The following is a 16,477-nucleotide window of genomic DNA, read 5'->3' as shown; positions in this document are numbered from 1 at the left end:
TGCTGTGCAGTCTTTCAGAGAGAATGCGAAGGCGGCGATTAGCAGCTTGGAAAGCCAACCATCTCAGGGGCCGTAGCGCTCTGCAACGCTGACCATGTCTGTTGCGCTTTGCTCTTTTATGCCAAACATGGCGACGGAAACCGCTGGTTCGGATCTCTTCGTCCAGTCGCCAGAGATGACCCTCAGTCTTGATACCCTCTTCAGTTAGGATCACACCAGGGAATCGGCAACCTTTGTTGAATGTGAGCTTTCCTGTGGGCTCAGGGCATTCCAACCCATCAAAGAAGTGCATGTGGAGAATGTCAGTGATAGGTACTGCCCTTGCCGTCCCCACGTTTACACCATCTACAGGGTGGTTGGATAGTATCTCCCCATTCACAAGACAGAGCGTGAGTAAGGATAGACTGAGGCTATATCCGCTTTGCCGAAGCTTCCTGCTGTCTAGTCGATTGATATACTGGCAACAGTTGGCGATGATAGCCAGTCGGTCCCAGTCTCTATCTAGCTCGCGGCCTATGACATCCTCAATAATTTGCGGGGTCATGGATACCGGGGCCGAATCGCCGCAGTCGAGATCATCGGATTGGAGTAAGATGGTATACTTCCCGGCTCTCGAAAGGATGCTGGCCAAGTAGGGTGGAGGCGGCTGATGGCTTTGGTAGGCCAGACAAAGCATTGTTGCTTGCTCGTGGAATTTGACTGATTTGATACAGAGTTCCCCATCCAAGGATCCTAGAAGGCCGTGTGGCTTCTTGTCATTGAGGTTCGGGGGATGGGGAACAAGAAGCGTCATCTTCGTTCTAGCGCGGTAGTTTTCCTGGTAGGTCCAGCCTCGTGAGAACCACATGTCTGATGTCAGGTAGTTTAAAAGTCGAAGCGCTTGTAGGGCCCTTTGCCATGACGTTGATGACGAGAGCCAATGTCTTTTCTTCCATCGCACCACAAGGTCTCCAGAGAGAATCTCTATAAGCAACTGAAGTTAATCCGGAGTCTTGACTGGTCTTGCCAGTAATGCCACTGGGTATTCGCTCAAGCTGTAGACCCGATCCATCGCTTGCATTCCTATTTCTTTCGCTTCTCCGTCTTTCTGATCAATGCAGTGTTTATCGATCCAGAGGTCATCAACACTAACGTAATCCATGTACTTTTTCATGCGAATAAAAACCGTATCTTTTACGCTGGACGGCTTCGCTCGAGACGAACCTACGCTTTCAACTATGTAACCTCCTTCAGGAACACCTAATTCTTCTGGAGGTGGCCGCCATGTGTAGGATAAAGCGATGTATCCTGGCTCCTTGAAGGCATTGATAGTTCTCAGCCGTAGAGCTGGGCGGGTGGAGCGTGCACGCCTGCGATTCGTGTTGAATTGCCTTGGCGAGTCCGTATAATGTAGGCACCTCAGTTTCTTGATGAGATCCAAAGACTTCTGCTGTTCCACCTGGGCGGTTTGAATAGCAACTAGCTGCGTTGTAATCCTGTCTTGTGGACACCTTGCGCGGATACGAACGAGCGGCTCGTTCATATCATCAGTCGCTTGAAGACCGCTGGGCATAAGCGGTAGGTTTTCTTGGGGCATATTCCACTCCATCTGTGCTGCAATCGAGACTGTGGAAAGATTTGTAAATTGGATGTCGATGTTTGCTCAGGTGTGGCTTTTCAAGTATATTGTCGCTTGAGATTTGCAGGCTTGTTGTGTTGAAATGGTTCTAAAGGCTGTATGAGACGGCAGTACCTCAATCAGTCAAGCAGAGAACTGCGTCGCATTTTATCATTTGAGAAACCTTCAGCAATTCTGCACTCCTAAACCGCGACAACGTTATCGAGCCCGGCACTGCTCCTCCCATTCCTTAGGTGGTGGGGTTCCCAGCCTAAGCCCAGCCATTCGGAATACTCAAAATCGCTATAACATGCGAAGGCATGCACGCAGACTCGCGTCCAACCAGAATACGCCGCATCGCGGGGTTGAAAAAGACAAAATAATCAGAGATAATGCAGCTAATTGCATGGCTTATCAATATCCTTCTATGACTAATATGAGCATATGGGCTTGATCTCGTTGCGGATATTCCACACTCCCAGATAACAGAGAGACTAGCCGATAAATACTACTATTATTTATCTGATTAATGCAGTAGCATAGTGTCCCAGTGATAACTTCGCCACTCTATGGTGTGTGGTCTTCGTTTCTAACCATGTGATAGGCATAACACAAGAGGGGTCGAGGGATCACTGTTTGCTGCTCCCGTAACCCTCAAAATTATCACAGTGCATCACGCGCCCTTGCAACCCCCAGCCACCTCAGCTAATTCAAGGCAATGTGCAGGTCAAATGACAAGGCGCATTGCCGCTTTGGTGTGGCTGCAGGCTTGGCTTTCAGGCAGCAGTTTCTTAGCTCCTGCCGGCATACGGTATTACCCAAGCATGGATCTTCGTCTTCTGTGAGACAAGACAACAAACTGGTTTCAGGACGGAGCCGAAAATGCAGTACCAGTAGTTCTGCCGAAAGGCGAGTGACCTTTTATATAGGCCATTAAGGTTGGGCTTCAGGTTGCGGGTTGGGAGGTAGCCTTGCGTTATAAAGGGGCAATAAACGTAATTAGAGCAGGGAAAAGCCATTTTCGATAACGTACATGATAAGCATGTGTCACACGCAAGTATATGTCACACCTATACTGTGCACTAAAAATAGAAAATCTTAGGCTTAATAAAAATAGCTATAAAATTATCTAGCCAATCAGCTTTTTATAAGGACTGAATCCTCTGCCTATTCTCCTCCTATTTTAGTTACCTACCCTACACCTTATTCAGACCTTATAGTCTATATTTTTCAGTCTTTTACACTTATAGACGCCATGGAGGAACTTGCTGTCCGGTGCGACTGCCCACCAACCCAGGACGGAGAGACTCATATCACTCACGAGCTGGCTTCCAAAGGACCACCAGTTATGCAACATCTCAATAGTGAACCCCCCTTTCCACCAACAGGAGAGGATCAAAATCGACGCAACTTCGGCTCACGCTCTAGTCTCGATCTTTTGTGGCGTGAGTCTCGCCGTCGACCCCAATGCCGATTTCTATATCTATGTTACTCAATACTCATTGCTGTGAAGCCAAATGTCCAATTGGTATGAAAATGCTCCTATTGTCAAGTGGGAGCTTCATCGCGTCGCGCTCTATTGTTCGATCGACACCACAAACGTCTCGCTACAGTACCAAGCATCGTGGAAAGTCCAGGATACTTTCTGGAAGGACCTTCAGCAGCACGATGTTTTCCGCGAAAAGGCTTTTCCGCAAAGATGCAGTGACCTGGCTTGGCTTGAAGGCCTCTTCCAAGAGGTTAAGCTTTATCTGGACACTCAGAAGGGACAACACAAGATTGATCTCTGGCCTCCTGTACTTGAGATCAGTTCCAGGCTTCGACGAAAATTCGGGTTTGACAGGTTCATAGAACTTCAGTTGCTGTCAAGCTCTTTGTCGAAGTCTTTCCGAGACGGCGATCTGAAGAAATCACTAGCTCGATGGTTGGTTCACACGCGTCAACTTTTTCTCCATCGCGAGTGGGCTACATTCTTCTTGCAGGACTGCAACATTCCACCAACCTTCCCTAAACGAGTGTTTCTGTTTGCCGAGCGAGGACATGGCCTCATTCCGTCTATGGATAGCAAACATGCAGTCCCCGGGACCGTCACGTCAGCAATCAGGGACGAATGCAGCCGACTCGACATGTTGAACTAGCTTTTACAGTTTGACCAGAACACAGATAAGCCATACATGAAGCTCTTCCACCGCATTCAGTTAGGTAGGCTCCCAACCACATCCTTCTTCTACTTCCCTCTACATTTACCAACCTTTACTCATTCTATCGGACGTTCCTATAGGCCTAAGCAAAGCAACCCCAACTGTGGTGCTGGCAGAGCATCAGATACGCAACCATCATGCGGACATCCTATCACCGAAGGGTGTAGCCATGAATGATGGTATCGGAAGACTATCCCCCTCGCTTATGCGAGAGGTGCGGAATGATCTTGGTCTAGAGAGCATCCCATCAGTTATTCAAGGGAGGATTAGGGTTATGGTTGGGGTTAGTATTGACTATCTAAGCTATTTTGCCCGGAGGGTTTCTTCTAGCTAAAGATATAGCTTATAGACTGAAGAGAGGAGATTTTTCTGAGATATAAAGAGATAAGAAAAAGGAAAAATAAGAGTATAAAAGAGATATAAGAGATATAGCTAAGAAAGAGAGAGATAGCTACTCAAGTATTAAAGACTGAAACGGGGCCCGTTTCCAGGTCTGGACCAACCAAAACTCCCCATTCTTACAGGGGTTCTCTAAAATCGAAACGGGGCCCGTTTCTCATTTCTGACTCTAAAACCGCGTCGCGAAACGGGGCCCGTTTTCGCGTCGCGTTGGTCCGTGCCAACCAAGTTAATTCCTTTGACACTTCCCTCTTCCTCACCTGAGCCATAGGACATGCGAATCGGGCTCCCCCCAGGCTTGAGTCCTGGGGGACTGGATGGAATTCGCGCAGGTAGTCGACAGAGACATTTTATTTTGTTAAAATTCAACCATAACGATGCATCTAGCGATATGTGTATAAAACGATAGAGAAGAAAGCAATTGATTGATCAATTTCTATAGAGTCATTTTTTATTTTATCGCTGGCTAATAGATACGCAAAAGAAAGTATTTAACTCGGTGTCGAGACGAAAGCATGGTCTGAGCTTAGAGGCTACTTATGAAATATTGTTACACCCTGGTCGCTTGGCCTAGACCTCAAACCAATGAAAGGAGGGCTTGGACCGGACGGTATCCTTGTTTGCTCCACAGTGATTTCCTGAAACAGGAGAGGCAAGCCGGGGCTTGCACATAGAGCCTTGAGGAACGAAAGTTTCTGAGGCCGGAGCGAGATAGGATTTCCAATAGGTCAGGAAGATGAAGATAAAATGGAGGGGTTTGTGGTTTTCAGTATAGAGTTCAGTATAGACTTAGGCGGCATCTTCCATTATGCGGCTAGATAATAGGCTATCTCTGTCTTGGTTTTTATTTTCATACTTTCATCTATCCTGAGAATATCGCAGCAGACTACCATCCACGTTGTTATTCCTTTTCTAGAATTTTTTTGGTGGGTTGATGGCTTCGATGTGGCCGGTTTGCCGAATCTAATGGTAAGGCGACAATTGAATTAAGCGCATGCGTCGAAGGGTTTACTGAGGCGGGACTCTGCCTAGTAGTGTTTGAGTCGCTAGAGGAAGACGCTGAGGCTGAGGGAGGGAAGGATTGAGTGGCAGCGCTGCAACCGTCAGGCGAAGAGGAAAGGTTTGGGGCCGGCTGCGGCATACGCGGCCTCTTCGTCGGCGTCGGCGCAGGGTCAGGGCAGTATCGCTTTCGTGGCGGTGTAACGGGCTGGCCGGAAGATGAGGCTGGAGGACTCGGTAGGAGAGTGCTAGGCGTAGTCACAGAATAGCAGGCAGCGCGCATATCCTGGAAAGCGGAGGAGGCGGAGGAGCTTGTTGTTTCGGTGACGTAGAGAGAGGCACGGTGGTAGCCCTATCGAGAAAAGTCCAAGAATCGGGAACGACAATAAAGACGTAGTCTCGTTCGAAGCCCGGGGGATGGACCATGACGCGATGGTCGAGCAGGCCGGCGACTTTGCCAGTGCAGGTGAATTGGGTGTTAGCCTGGAACTGGGAATCTCGCCTCTCGGTCACTTTCTTGCACAGGATGGCCCAGGGATTCGTGTGAACGGGGAAGATGACGAAGACCTGGAAAGGGTGAGAGCCTCTGAATGGAGTTTTGTCGGGGTTCCCTGGAGTAAGATAAGTGGAAAGCTGGATGAAGCCGCAGCACTTCAGTTGGGTGGCGTCCAGACCTGGGAGGAGGTCCTGTCGCAGCAAGGAGTGACCGGGGCCGACGATGGGGCCGGTGAAGGAAACGATGGGCGGGATACAGGGGAAGTTGACCATGGAGGCCAAGAGCCTAGGCAGAACGCTCTGGGCATATATCAGCCGAGTTTGTTCGAAGGAAGTGCGTGTGGGGGGAGTGCGTTAAGACCTACGGCTGATAGCTTTGATCACGGACGATGAGGGCGGGCATGGTGTAGAGAAGGGTGCGGCCTGCATCAGATTCTAGACCGTCGAGCTGCTCAACCTCCCACGCAAGGGCGTAGGGGTGGACGCGGCCATTCATGAAGAACCACTCTTCGGTCCATTCCGAGGCTACAATAGGTTGATTGTAAATCGAGAGATTGAGACTGAAGAAGATGGATGTCGGCGAGTCGCCAACGTCGGACCGTAGGGGTGCATATTCCGCGGCCAGCAACCACGAGGGGGGAGGGAGGAAGATGCGGGCGAGCGTTTCGGCATTGAGGCCCTTGATGCGATGCTGTTCCTGGTGAGCGAATCTGGAGGGGCAGTCTGGTTGGGCGAAGAACATCATAGACATATCACCGCCAGCGGCCCTTTGGGTGTCGAGCGGCTTTCGAAGGTGGGGCGAAGCATGGGCGACGGGCGAAGAGGAAGACATGATACGTCCCTTGTAGATTAAATGACTGATGTGGCTACAAGTGGAGGATTAAACCGTAGCTATCGCGCGGCATGGCTCTTGGTTTATGCCAAAAAGAGTGGTAAACTTGGCTGTTATATATCCTCGACGATATCCGTTCGAGACCGGACTGTCTCCGTGTTGAGACGGATATACAAGTATATATAGACATATCTAACTACCGGTATATATAGAGTGTTCTATATACTAGACGATATCCGTTCGATACCGGAGTTGTTCCGTGTTGAGACGGTGAGCGATGTAAGGGCTCCCGAGCTACCTGATCTTGACAGCAGCTGTGTGTTGCGCGAAAAGGCAACGATGCGACCGTCCTCCTCGAAATCACGGAGGGACGCGGAGGAGAGCGCAACGTTGGAATAGCCGGCTAGCCGAGATTGTGACAATGGACGCATATAGGCAAGTTTGTAGGTGGAGGAACCTATGCCGAACTAAGTAGCATAATCATCATCCAGAAGCGAAATCGTGCAACTAAAGAGAGTCCGACGCGCAAGCCTTGCGATCTACCGTCCGCCTGGAGCCATCGATGTCGAGAAGGCAGCAGCAGGATGGATAGTCCAGCGGCGAAGCCACATGAGGCGGTTGCTCACGTGGGAGCCTGCTCGTTGTCAGTTGGGAACGGGCCAGGGGGCAATGATGTAAACGTGTGGGAGAAAGAGCAGGGAAATGAGACGACGGGAGGCGGCGTGGATGTGATAGCAGCTACGGGCAAGAGGCTGGGACGTTGGTCAAGATATGATTTACTGGCGAATGCAGCATCAACGTTCCGACAGATTCAGCCTAAGCGGTCTGCGGTTGAAGATACCGCATGGAGGCAGCGTGCGGAAGCAATTGCGAGGTCGTTGCCCAGACGACGTCTGCGAGGCGGTTTGCGGTCAAACAGAGCACGGAAGTCTCATGACACGGCCAACAGTGGAGGTTCTGCGCAACATCAGCCACCGAGTCAGCTTCAAAGGCCCTTGTGGACCAGAGAACATGGTGCACCGGAGGCCGCGCATTCTGATCTTCCGCTCTTTCACCGACACTTTTTGCCGAAGGAGAGGCGGGATGGAGATGATGAGCGGCGCGGTACGCCTCCGAGGAAACAAATCCGAGCTGGAACCCGAAAGCAGAGAAGACGGGAGTTGCAGGCCGAAGACCTGGCGAGCGTGCTGCGCTTCTTGGAGGACGAATTTACCGTGAAGGAGAGTCTGTCCAAGGAGCAGATGTGGTATACGCCAATACCACATGAAAGGAAGGTGTCAACCGTGCGAGCCTTCTACAAGGAGTTCCACGATGTGGATACTCTGCCAATACGGACTTGCATGCTGTGCTACGGTAAGCGCACGAAAAAAGAGTTGAGAGACGTGACATGGGACCAATGGATGTCGAGCTGGGTTGAAAAGGACAACCGTTCGCCATTTTCATGTCGGAGCTGTTTCCCTGTGGGCGAGACCTTCACGGCATGTGCGGAGTGCGCTCGTTGCTTGAGAAGGGGTGTTCTGTCGCCTGCAGCCCAGCTTCACAGACGTATTGGGTGTGAGCATATGTTTCCCGAAGAGCTGAAGGGCCTCACGCCGGTTGAGGAGAAGCTTATCGCGCTGAACTCATGTTATGGGTTAGTCACAAGGTATAGCATTGCGAGCAGCCAGAAGCCAAGTGTCAGGTATCCGAAGCACATCAAGGGCCACATCATGGTGTTCCCGAACAATGTGCAGGAGCTGGCCACAAAAGTGCTCCCCCACCCGCTTGTGCAAGTTATGGAAGAGATCCATGTCTCGTGGCAGGGTGCGGAAAAGCCAGCGCCAAGCGACTTGTCAGGTTTACTGTCGGTGAGGCGACGAGTCGTTGAGAGGGCCCTCCTCTGGTTGAAGAAGAACAACCCGCATTACGCTGAGATCGAGATTGACGCGGCGGAGATGGAGAGCTGGGGTGCGCCGCCGCATGGGGTGCCGCCACTGGTGTACGATCGCATGGAGCGGAATGAGCCAACGGCCTGGGAAAAAACACGAACGGCGCAAGTTGTTCCACCAACGGAGCGCGGCATGGACGATGAGGATTCATTGGAGATCGAAGAGGTCCTCGCTCGTCTTAACCGAGGAGAGGACATACCCAGTGGTGAGACCCAAGGGCCGGGGCTGAGCGAAGATGAAGGTGGCTACCGGAGCGAGGCCGAGTCTGATCAATTGGGAAAATCGATCAATGAAGTCACTTCATCGGGTATGTTTGCGTTGGACGGACCGTCAGATGTACCCGATGTGGAGAAGCTTTTGTTTGCCTGCAATGCTGTGAACGCGGATGCAGTGGCCGGGGGAGGCAATGCGGGCCCGACAACACGAGTGGAATCGGGGTCGGCGGACAGACGGCCAGGGCTAGCTGACGGATGTGAGCCATACATTCACGTCTCTCGGGGCGACGAATTCGCCGACTCACTTGGTGCCTCATTCTTCGCGAAGACCTTCCCCACGCTATTGCCGTTTGGCGTCGGCGGGCCACGGTTGGTGGAAGACGCCACCCTACGCGCGGGAAGAGGTGCCGATATGCGCGGAGCAGAGGCGGCGGCGGCGCAAGACCTCGTCTCCTCCCGTAACATGAGTCTGCGAACGTGGGCCGACGTGGTGTTGCGGCGCCACGGCGGTCGGTTTGCGACGCACCACATCTTTGCATTCCTTGTGTTCAACATGAGTGTACGGTCGAGGAACCGTCGCGTCAGCATGTTGAGCGTGACGAGGAAAAATTTCCGCAAGATAGAGCGCATTATACAGTCGCTCTCGGCAGACAGGTTAGCAGCGGCAAGGATGGAGTTGGAGAACTCGGGCAAAACGACTGACGAGGGCGTGAAGGAGCTCTCGAGAAGCCTTTCCTTGTACGGCTTCCGGCAGCCTATGTCCAGGGAAAACCGCTTGAGTATGCGGCGGAAGATACAGTCGCTGATTCTTCGGCATGGCGTGCGGCGATCTGGTTCACGCTCAATCCAAATGACATTACGAACCCGGTAAAGCTGCGACTTGCGGCATACCGCACCGGCGAGCCTGACGAGGCCGAGGCTTTCCTGAGGAGCCTTGACATGTCGTACAAACGCCTGCGGCTGGCCATTTCGGACCCCATGAGCTCGGCCATCTTCTTCCACCGCGAGATGACGTTGTTTTTTGAGCATTACGTCAAAGTAGGAGAGGAGTCGGTATTCGGCCGCATCATCGACTACTATGGTGCTGTCGAGACAAACGAACGAGGGGCGCTTCATGTCCACGGGTTGCTTTGGCTGCATGGAAACGCGCACTTAAGTTCGATGATTGCCGATATCGACGGCGAAGACCAAGCAACCTACCGTGAACGTATCATCCAATACATAGATAGTGTCTTCTCCGAGGTACAGTATGGCCCTAGGCATGCCATTGAAGAAGATGCAGCAGTCGAGGCGGGGGCAAAGCCGACATACCTAACCTATGAGGCAGGACCTGGACCAGGAAGGGCATTGCGCCCTCCAAGCGGAACGGTCGGTGGCATCGGACATTACCTCCCTGCTTGACAACAGGGAGCAATTTTCGGCCGCATTTGACGAGGAAGCGAATTTCTGTGCCGGTGCGACACAGATCCATACTCATAGCCCAGCTTGCGTCAAGTACTCCTTCAGCAAGGGCAAAGGAGGAGGAAAGAAGCGTGGCCTTTGTCGATTCCAGGCGCCATGGAGACTAGTCGAAAAGACTGCCTTCATGGCAGACGGCGTGCTGCAAATTCGAAGGAGGCATAGCATGGTGAATCGGTGGAACAAGGCCATGGCCGTGAGGCTTCGCCACAACCATGACATCTCCTTCATAGCGACACAGCGGAAGACCATGGCCCTCATTTATTACGTCACAAATTACGCGACGAAAGTGGAGGATCCGGTGTGGAAGCGTGTGGCCGCCGCGGCAGAGCTCTTGACCGCATCAACGGGTGAAGGGGCGGCCAACGGAGGGGGGAACGTTGGAGACGGTGCTACCGATGACGCCGTCAAGGGGAACAGGACGCGGCAATTCTTGATGAAGGTGGCAAACCGCATATTCACGGAGCGATCTCTATCGCAGGTCGAAGTCATCGCCCACCTTCTAGGATACCCGACCGAATTCACCAACAGCAGCGATTGGACGTTCCTGAATGTCTCTCTGCTGTACTGGCACGTCTTCCGAAGGTGGCGACACCTTCGGCAAGAGAGCGGCACAGCGGTTGCGGATAGTCCCGTGGATGAGTCGATCGTCGTGGAAGAATCGGGTGAGAGAATCAGCTATGCTGAGGCATATCAGCACCGGGGAGACGTTTTGCGAAGCCTGTGTCTCTATGATTATGTGTCGCTCGTCAGACTCAAACGAGTCAGTAAAGATGAGATCGCTGCCGCTTGGGGAGAGGTGGCATTCGAGAGCGAGTGGGAGTCTGGAAGAGGCTGGTTGCAGGTGCTGAGACGGCCGGGAAAGCACGCCAGCGTCTGTCTTGATGGCTACCTGAGCAAGGATCTCGACCAGGATGACGAAGAGTCGTGCTATCGAAGGTGGGTCTGCCGCCGCCGACAGAGTGTAAAAATGGTCGTGTTGAAGAGGCTAACCTCCATGCTGAAGAGCAGCCGTCCAGCACCTTGCGCTATTTGTGCCATGGGAGTATTTTCTGTGCCGAGAAACGGGCGACATCAACAGCATATGGGTGCGGGCTCGAGAGGCCCTTCCTCCGAGAATATCATGCCTCGTCGATAATGTGCAGCTACTACGGCGGTCGGCCGAAGACGCAAAACGCGACGCCAGGCAATGGGCAGCCTCAGCCGGCGACGATGACTTCACGGCCGCACGTGCCCGTGAGGAAGGAGAAGGCGAGGCTGGTGAAGAGGCCGCATCGGTTTACCAGTCTGGCAGCATCGGTAACGCAACGTGTCTGATTGACGTCGTGAGAAGTGCGGTGGGCGCCAACCAGATCACTGCCGGCTCGCCGGAGCTCATGGCGACAATGGAGCAGCTCTGCCGCTTCCAGCAGTCAGCACTGAGCTCGACTGCTGAGCTCCAGGCCACCGTAAGGCCCGAACGAGGAGAAAGACGGATCAGCATACCGGGAGGGGCATTTTCCGGGACCGCTATACCACCGCAGGATCAGGTCAAGGCCATCAAGTCGCAGCAGATCTGTGCCTTCAGAGAGAGGGAGCGAATGATCCAGGGCATACGAAATATGGCCGAGGTTCATAGAACTGGCCACAGCGCGGCGGTGCGAAGTGTGCTCACTGGTTTCGGCGAGGAAGATATCCAAATGACGGCAGCCGACTTGGAAGAAGAGACGGCAGGCGAGGCAGGTCCGGGCATGGAAGTCGACTTTGGTGCATCAACGTCCTTCCTTGAGGCAGGTAAGGCTCTGGCAGCGCGGTTCACGCTGAACAAGAGGCAGACAATCGCCTTCCTCATCATATGCCGCCAGCTCGATTCGATACAATGCAGCGGCAGAGGCGACGTCGGTCAGCTCTGCGAATTTGTTGGTGGAGAAGGTGGAACCGGCAAGTCACGAGTCATCGAAGCACTCGTCGAGCTCTTCGCATCAAAAGGTATTTCAAACCGTCTGCTGATAACGGCGACGTCGGGGACTGCCGCAGCGCAGATCAACGGCATTACGATCCACTCCGCATGCGGGCTCTCCAAGGACCAAGCGGCGGGCGCGAACACGGCCAAGGACCTCGACGGTGTGCGACTGCCGAAACCGGCTGAGCGATTTGTCCATGGCCAGTCTCGGATGGACTGGCAGGAGAAAGACGTGCTCGTCGTCGACGAGGTGAGCATGCTGGGAGCTCGGACGCTACACGCGGCGAACGAGCAGCTCTGCAGGCTACGCGGGTCGCAACAAGATTTCGGAGGGATCCCCATCGTCCTTTTCTGCGGAGACTTCCACCAGTTCCGCCCGGTACAAGAGAGGTCGATCCTCTTGCCGAGCATGGCCGTCTCGTGGGATGAAGACAACTCATTCAAGGCCGAGCAACGGCACCAGCACGACAAGGCGCACGCGCTGTGGAAGAAGTTCACGACGGTCGTCATGCTGGACGAACAAATGCGCGCCGCCGGAGATCCGGAATTGCAGAGACTGTTGAAGCGAATCCGATCGGGCGTGCAGGACCGTACGGATTTGGACCTCCTCAACTCAAGATGCTACCGCGAAGGCAGGCGGATCCCGTGGGAATCAGGCATCACAGTGGTGACGCCGCTGAACCGGAATCGATGGAACCTGAATATGGAGGCGACCTTGTCGTTCCAGATCCAGCAACGGTCGATGCTGGGAATCTTCATCTCCGAGCATAAGTGGAAGGACGGGCTGCCGACCGAGGAAGAAGCCACTATGATGCTGAACCAGGGCGATGATAGCGCGATACCAGTACCAGGCGTCTTCATGTTCGTGCCGGGGATGCCCGTCGTCGTGAACCACAATACCCATCAGGGTCTGAAGCTTGTCAATGGTGCCAGGTACAGGGCGCTTGACGTCATCCTCGACAAGGCGCACCCAGGCCATCGGATCTCGGCCGATACGATGGTCCACTTCGGGCCGCCGGCGGGGATAATATTGGCGTTGGAGGCGACGACTAAGTTTCACTTCGTCGGAATGCCGCCCGGCACGATCCTGTTGATAACCATGAACGTCAGCATCCAATGCCAGCGAAAGCGGCCGTGGCAGCAGAACGATGCCAGTCGGAAAGGTTTACCTTGCACGGCAGCGTTCGCGTGCACAGACTACAAGGTCCAGAGCAGAACGCTGGAGCGCGTAGCCCTGGAGCTGCGGGGGACGAGGACGACAAATGTCGACGGATACATAGTCCCCGCACCATGCGACCCGTACAGCCTGTATGTGCAGCTGTCGCGGTGTCGGTCACTGGACGGCATCATGCTCATCTCCAAGGTGCGGGAAAGAGATCTGGTGGGCAACCGGGTTCCCCACGAGATGACCGTGGCAGAGGCCAGACTGGAGGAATTGAGCAAGAAGACTGTTCAGGAGGCTCTTGCAGTGGCTGGATGACGATTTTCGAGGTCGAGAGACGTTGTAAAAAATGCACCAGAGGTTAAAGCAAGAGGCACGTGCGAAGTCACGGGGAAAAAAAGGGGTGGGAAACCAAGAGCCCTATGGCGTGGATTAAAGACCACCAATAGGAGTGCAGATACTATAATCCCTGTCCGGGGGCGGGGCATAGACCTTTCGTTCTTCAAGGCACAAGGCTACTACGGTAAGTTTCGTTTTGCCCATAGAACTGGCCGAGCGAGTAGTCAAGCAAGCACTGTCGAGACTAAACGACCGGATAGTAGCAGACATCATTGTATTGCGCACAACCTAGACTTTATCACCCTACATAGCATGAATTCAAGATGCAATACATATGATTTCGAGGGGCCGCTTGGTTCATTAAGAGGTTATTATGTATCCTTCGTCGCCGGGTTTACTTTTCCACCGCGATCGCTTGTCGCGATTGTTCTTTGCACCTACCCTACTGTACGCAGTCTTGCTAGTCATTCGTTCAATTACACCGAAACTGGCCCCTGCACGCCACGGGGTCATCCGTGCACGCATCGCGTCTTATTGATCTCCCCTCCGGGGAAAGAGAAAACTACCGTAAGAACTCGGTAAATTCGCGCTTTTTTGAGTTCAACCGGCGTCTCTTGGCAAGCCACACAGAGGGCGGGGATGGGCGGCAGAACGGATCCCCCACCAAAAATAGGTAGGCGGCTTGTTCCCACTTCCAACCTCCGCCTTCTATTGAAGCTGCCCTCCGATATCGTGATAACGAAGATGGCCGCCGCCGCTGCCGGCTTCATAGTTATCATATGTGTGTTTTTTTGGTGTTGAAGACGGACTGGAGGTTAAGAAAGGAACGTAAATAGCAAGAGGGAATAGCCTTCTTTTGGCAAGATAATAAGGTCAATGAGACTTCTGAAGGCGCTGATTCTGATGGTCTAGTTAGCTAATGTATATTGTATCTCCTTCTCGACATTTCTGGGAGTCATCATCATCTCGCAGTCGTTGGATCAGATCTGCCTTCTTCCCTGATACCCTGAGGCCCCTCTTCCGCAGCCGCTCTTGCAGCTGCTTGATGACTTCTTCGTGATATTGTGCATGCAGAAGAAGCTCGTCATCGTCGGCAACGAGGAATTCCTCGTCGTCACATAGGGGATCCACGGGGTCCTCGTCTTTGACGATGACTTCCTGGGCTTCTTCCCACCCAGTAAAGTCAATCTGATCAGAAGGTATATCCTTGATCCGGATCAGCCAGTCCTCAGCCCCGTCAGGGCGTATGCTTATTCCGCAGTTCAAGAACGCTTTTTTGACCATCTCTGACTTTGCGCTAAGACGCTTTAAAGCAGAAGCAACTACATGAGTAACCATAACTCTCTTATCACTAACTGACCACTTGAAATCATCTCCTTTCTCTCTTTCTATCTGCTCAATATACTCGTCAGTTGCCTCCTGTAACCACCGCTTAAAAGGAGCATTGATAGCGGTGTCAAGGGGTTGCAAAAGACTTGTACAGCCGGGAGGGATAAGTGCAAGGGAAATACCGTTATCCCTTAGTTTCTTCTTGATCCCTTCAGTCTTGTGGAATGTGGCTGCATCCATCACGAGCAATATATCCTCTTCTTCATCCTTAATAAGGGGAAGAAGCTTGTTGTCAATCCAGGAAGAAAAAAGCTCCTCGTTATTGTATGCTGTCTTATTGAACTCTACGTCGACGTCAGGGGAATAAAGATGCTGCTCCTTCTCGTAAGTCTGGCCGCCTTCATCGGTAGGGGTACCATGAAATATAATAGTCGGTCGAAGCCTGAATTCGCCATCTGCGAATATATAAAGAATCAAGGTGGCCTGCCGTTTATTCCACCCGCTGCGGTCGCTTTTCCCGGAGACTGATTTTGCGCCGCGTATTTCCCAAGTGAAGCCATCAAGATACTCAAATGGGATTGGGGTCTCGTCTAGGTTGAGTATAAGGCGCCGATAAAACCGGCGTTTTGGCGAGTTCAAGATCATCGTGATGGCCCGAGATTGGAATCGTAATGTAGAGATGCGCCTGATGAATCGTAAGAACCTATTCACGACGTCGATGTAATCCTCTGGCCTCTTGGTTGACTGCTTTGTCACTCGTCGCTTTACGATGTTGTGACGCCGAAGGAAGCCTCGCCACCAACCGGTGGAGAAAGGGAACCGGGAGCTTTGGTCTGGGTATAACTCCTTGTAAATAGCCTGTGCCTTCCGGCGGAACCAAGAGGTCGTAGCTACTTTCCCTTGGGCGCGGCGCTCTAAGAAAGAGAGGTACACTTGATCTTGGAGGCCTGGCCACTTGGGGCAGAGTTTCCGATGATGTTCTTTGAGGAAAAACTCACGCTTTTGCCGCCATCCACGGATCGTTCCTTCTGGTATTTTGAAGTGCCTCGAGGCATCATAAATCGTAGGCTTCCTTTTCCAACCCTTCTTTATAACGTGGCCGTGGATCAGCCACACGAGGACTTCCGCCTTCTGCTCCGGTGAATAGCTTCTTTCCGGGCGTTGGATTGGCAGGATCCTCCTTGGTTTCCGCTCTGCAAGAGGCTTGGGCTTTGGGCCGGGCTTTTTCCTTGGTGTTGAGGCCACAGTCCAGCCGGCATTAGGATCAACCTCATCAAGCGGCGGCATTGTGTGAAAAACGCGGTGGCGATAGCTTCAGATCGGATGAAAGAGGGACTGCAAAAATCCTGGCCGGGGGGAACATCTGATCTTCTGATATTACCCCTCGAATGATCACTTCCACATACTAACTGTATGAGGAAGTGATCATCCGATCAGCGACGGAACTCAGCGCACTTCCCGCCGCAGAGGATAGTTTCCAGCATGTATTCATCCTCTTCATAATTGCCAAATGTTATCTGGACGACCGCGAGAAGGAAGGCAAAAGACTCCATTGAAAATTACGCACTTGCTTCTACAAAA

General features: G+C 52.7%; 3 protein-coding genes across 3 annotated transcripts; 1 reads left to right on the top strand and 2 right to left on the bottom strand.

Annotated features, from left to right (window-relative positions):
• Positions 1-5,454: 5,454 nt before the first annotated feature.
• Positions 5,455-6,523, bottom strand: LRP88_02048 (uncharacterized protein; the record flags this gene model as incomplete). Its single annotated transcript, XM_083238719.1, has 2 exons — positions 5,455-5,989; positions 6,057-6,523. 2 exons carry the CDS (start codon positions 6,521-6,523, stop codon positions 5,455-5,457), a joined length of 1,002 nt encoding a protein of 333 aa, XP_083105314.1.
• Positions 6,524-8,232: 1,709 nt separating this feature from the next.
• LRP88_02047 (Helitron helicase-like domain at N-terminus-domain-containing protein) lies at positions 8,233-13,546 on the top strand (the record flags this gene model as incomplete). Its single annotated transcript, XM_083238718.1, has 4 exons — positions 8,233-9,225; positions 9,540-9,908; positions 9,994-11,063; positions 11,131-13,546. 4 exons carry the CDS (start codon positions 8,233-8,235, stop codon positions 13,544-13,546), a joined length of 4,848 nt encoding a protein of 1,615 aa, XP_083105313.1.
• Positions 13,547-14,479: 933 nt separating this feature from the next.
• Positions 14,480-16,183, bottom strand: LRP88_02046 (uncharacterized protein; the record flags this gene model as incomplete). Its single annotated transcript, XM_083238717.1, has 1 exon — positions 14,480-16,183. One exon carries the CDS (start codon positions 16,181-16,183, stop codon positions 14,480-14,482), a length of 1,704 nt encoding a protein of 567 aa, XP_083105312.1.
• Between the last annotated feature and the right edge of the window lie 294 nt (positions 16,184-16,477).

The sequence above is a fragment of the Fusarium phalaenopsidis genome (assembly GCF_050370095.1).
Source record: "Fusarium phalaenopsidis strain FUZ10S chromosome Unknown contig_32284, whole genome shotgun sequence".
Classification (NCBI taxonomy): Eukaryota; Fungi; Ascomycota; class Sordariomycetes; order Hypocreales; family Nectriaceae; genus Fusarium; species Fusarium phalaenopsidis.
This window is presented reverse-complemented; position numbering and strand designations above follow the sequence as displayed.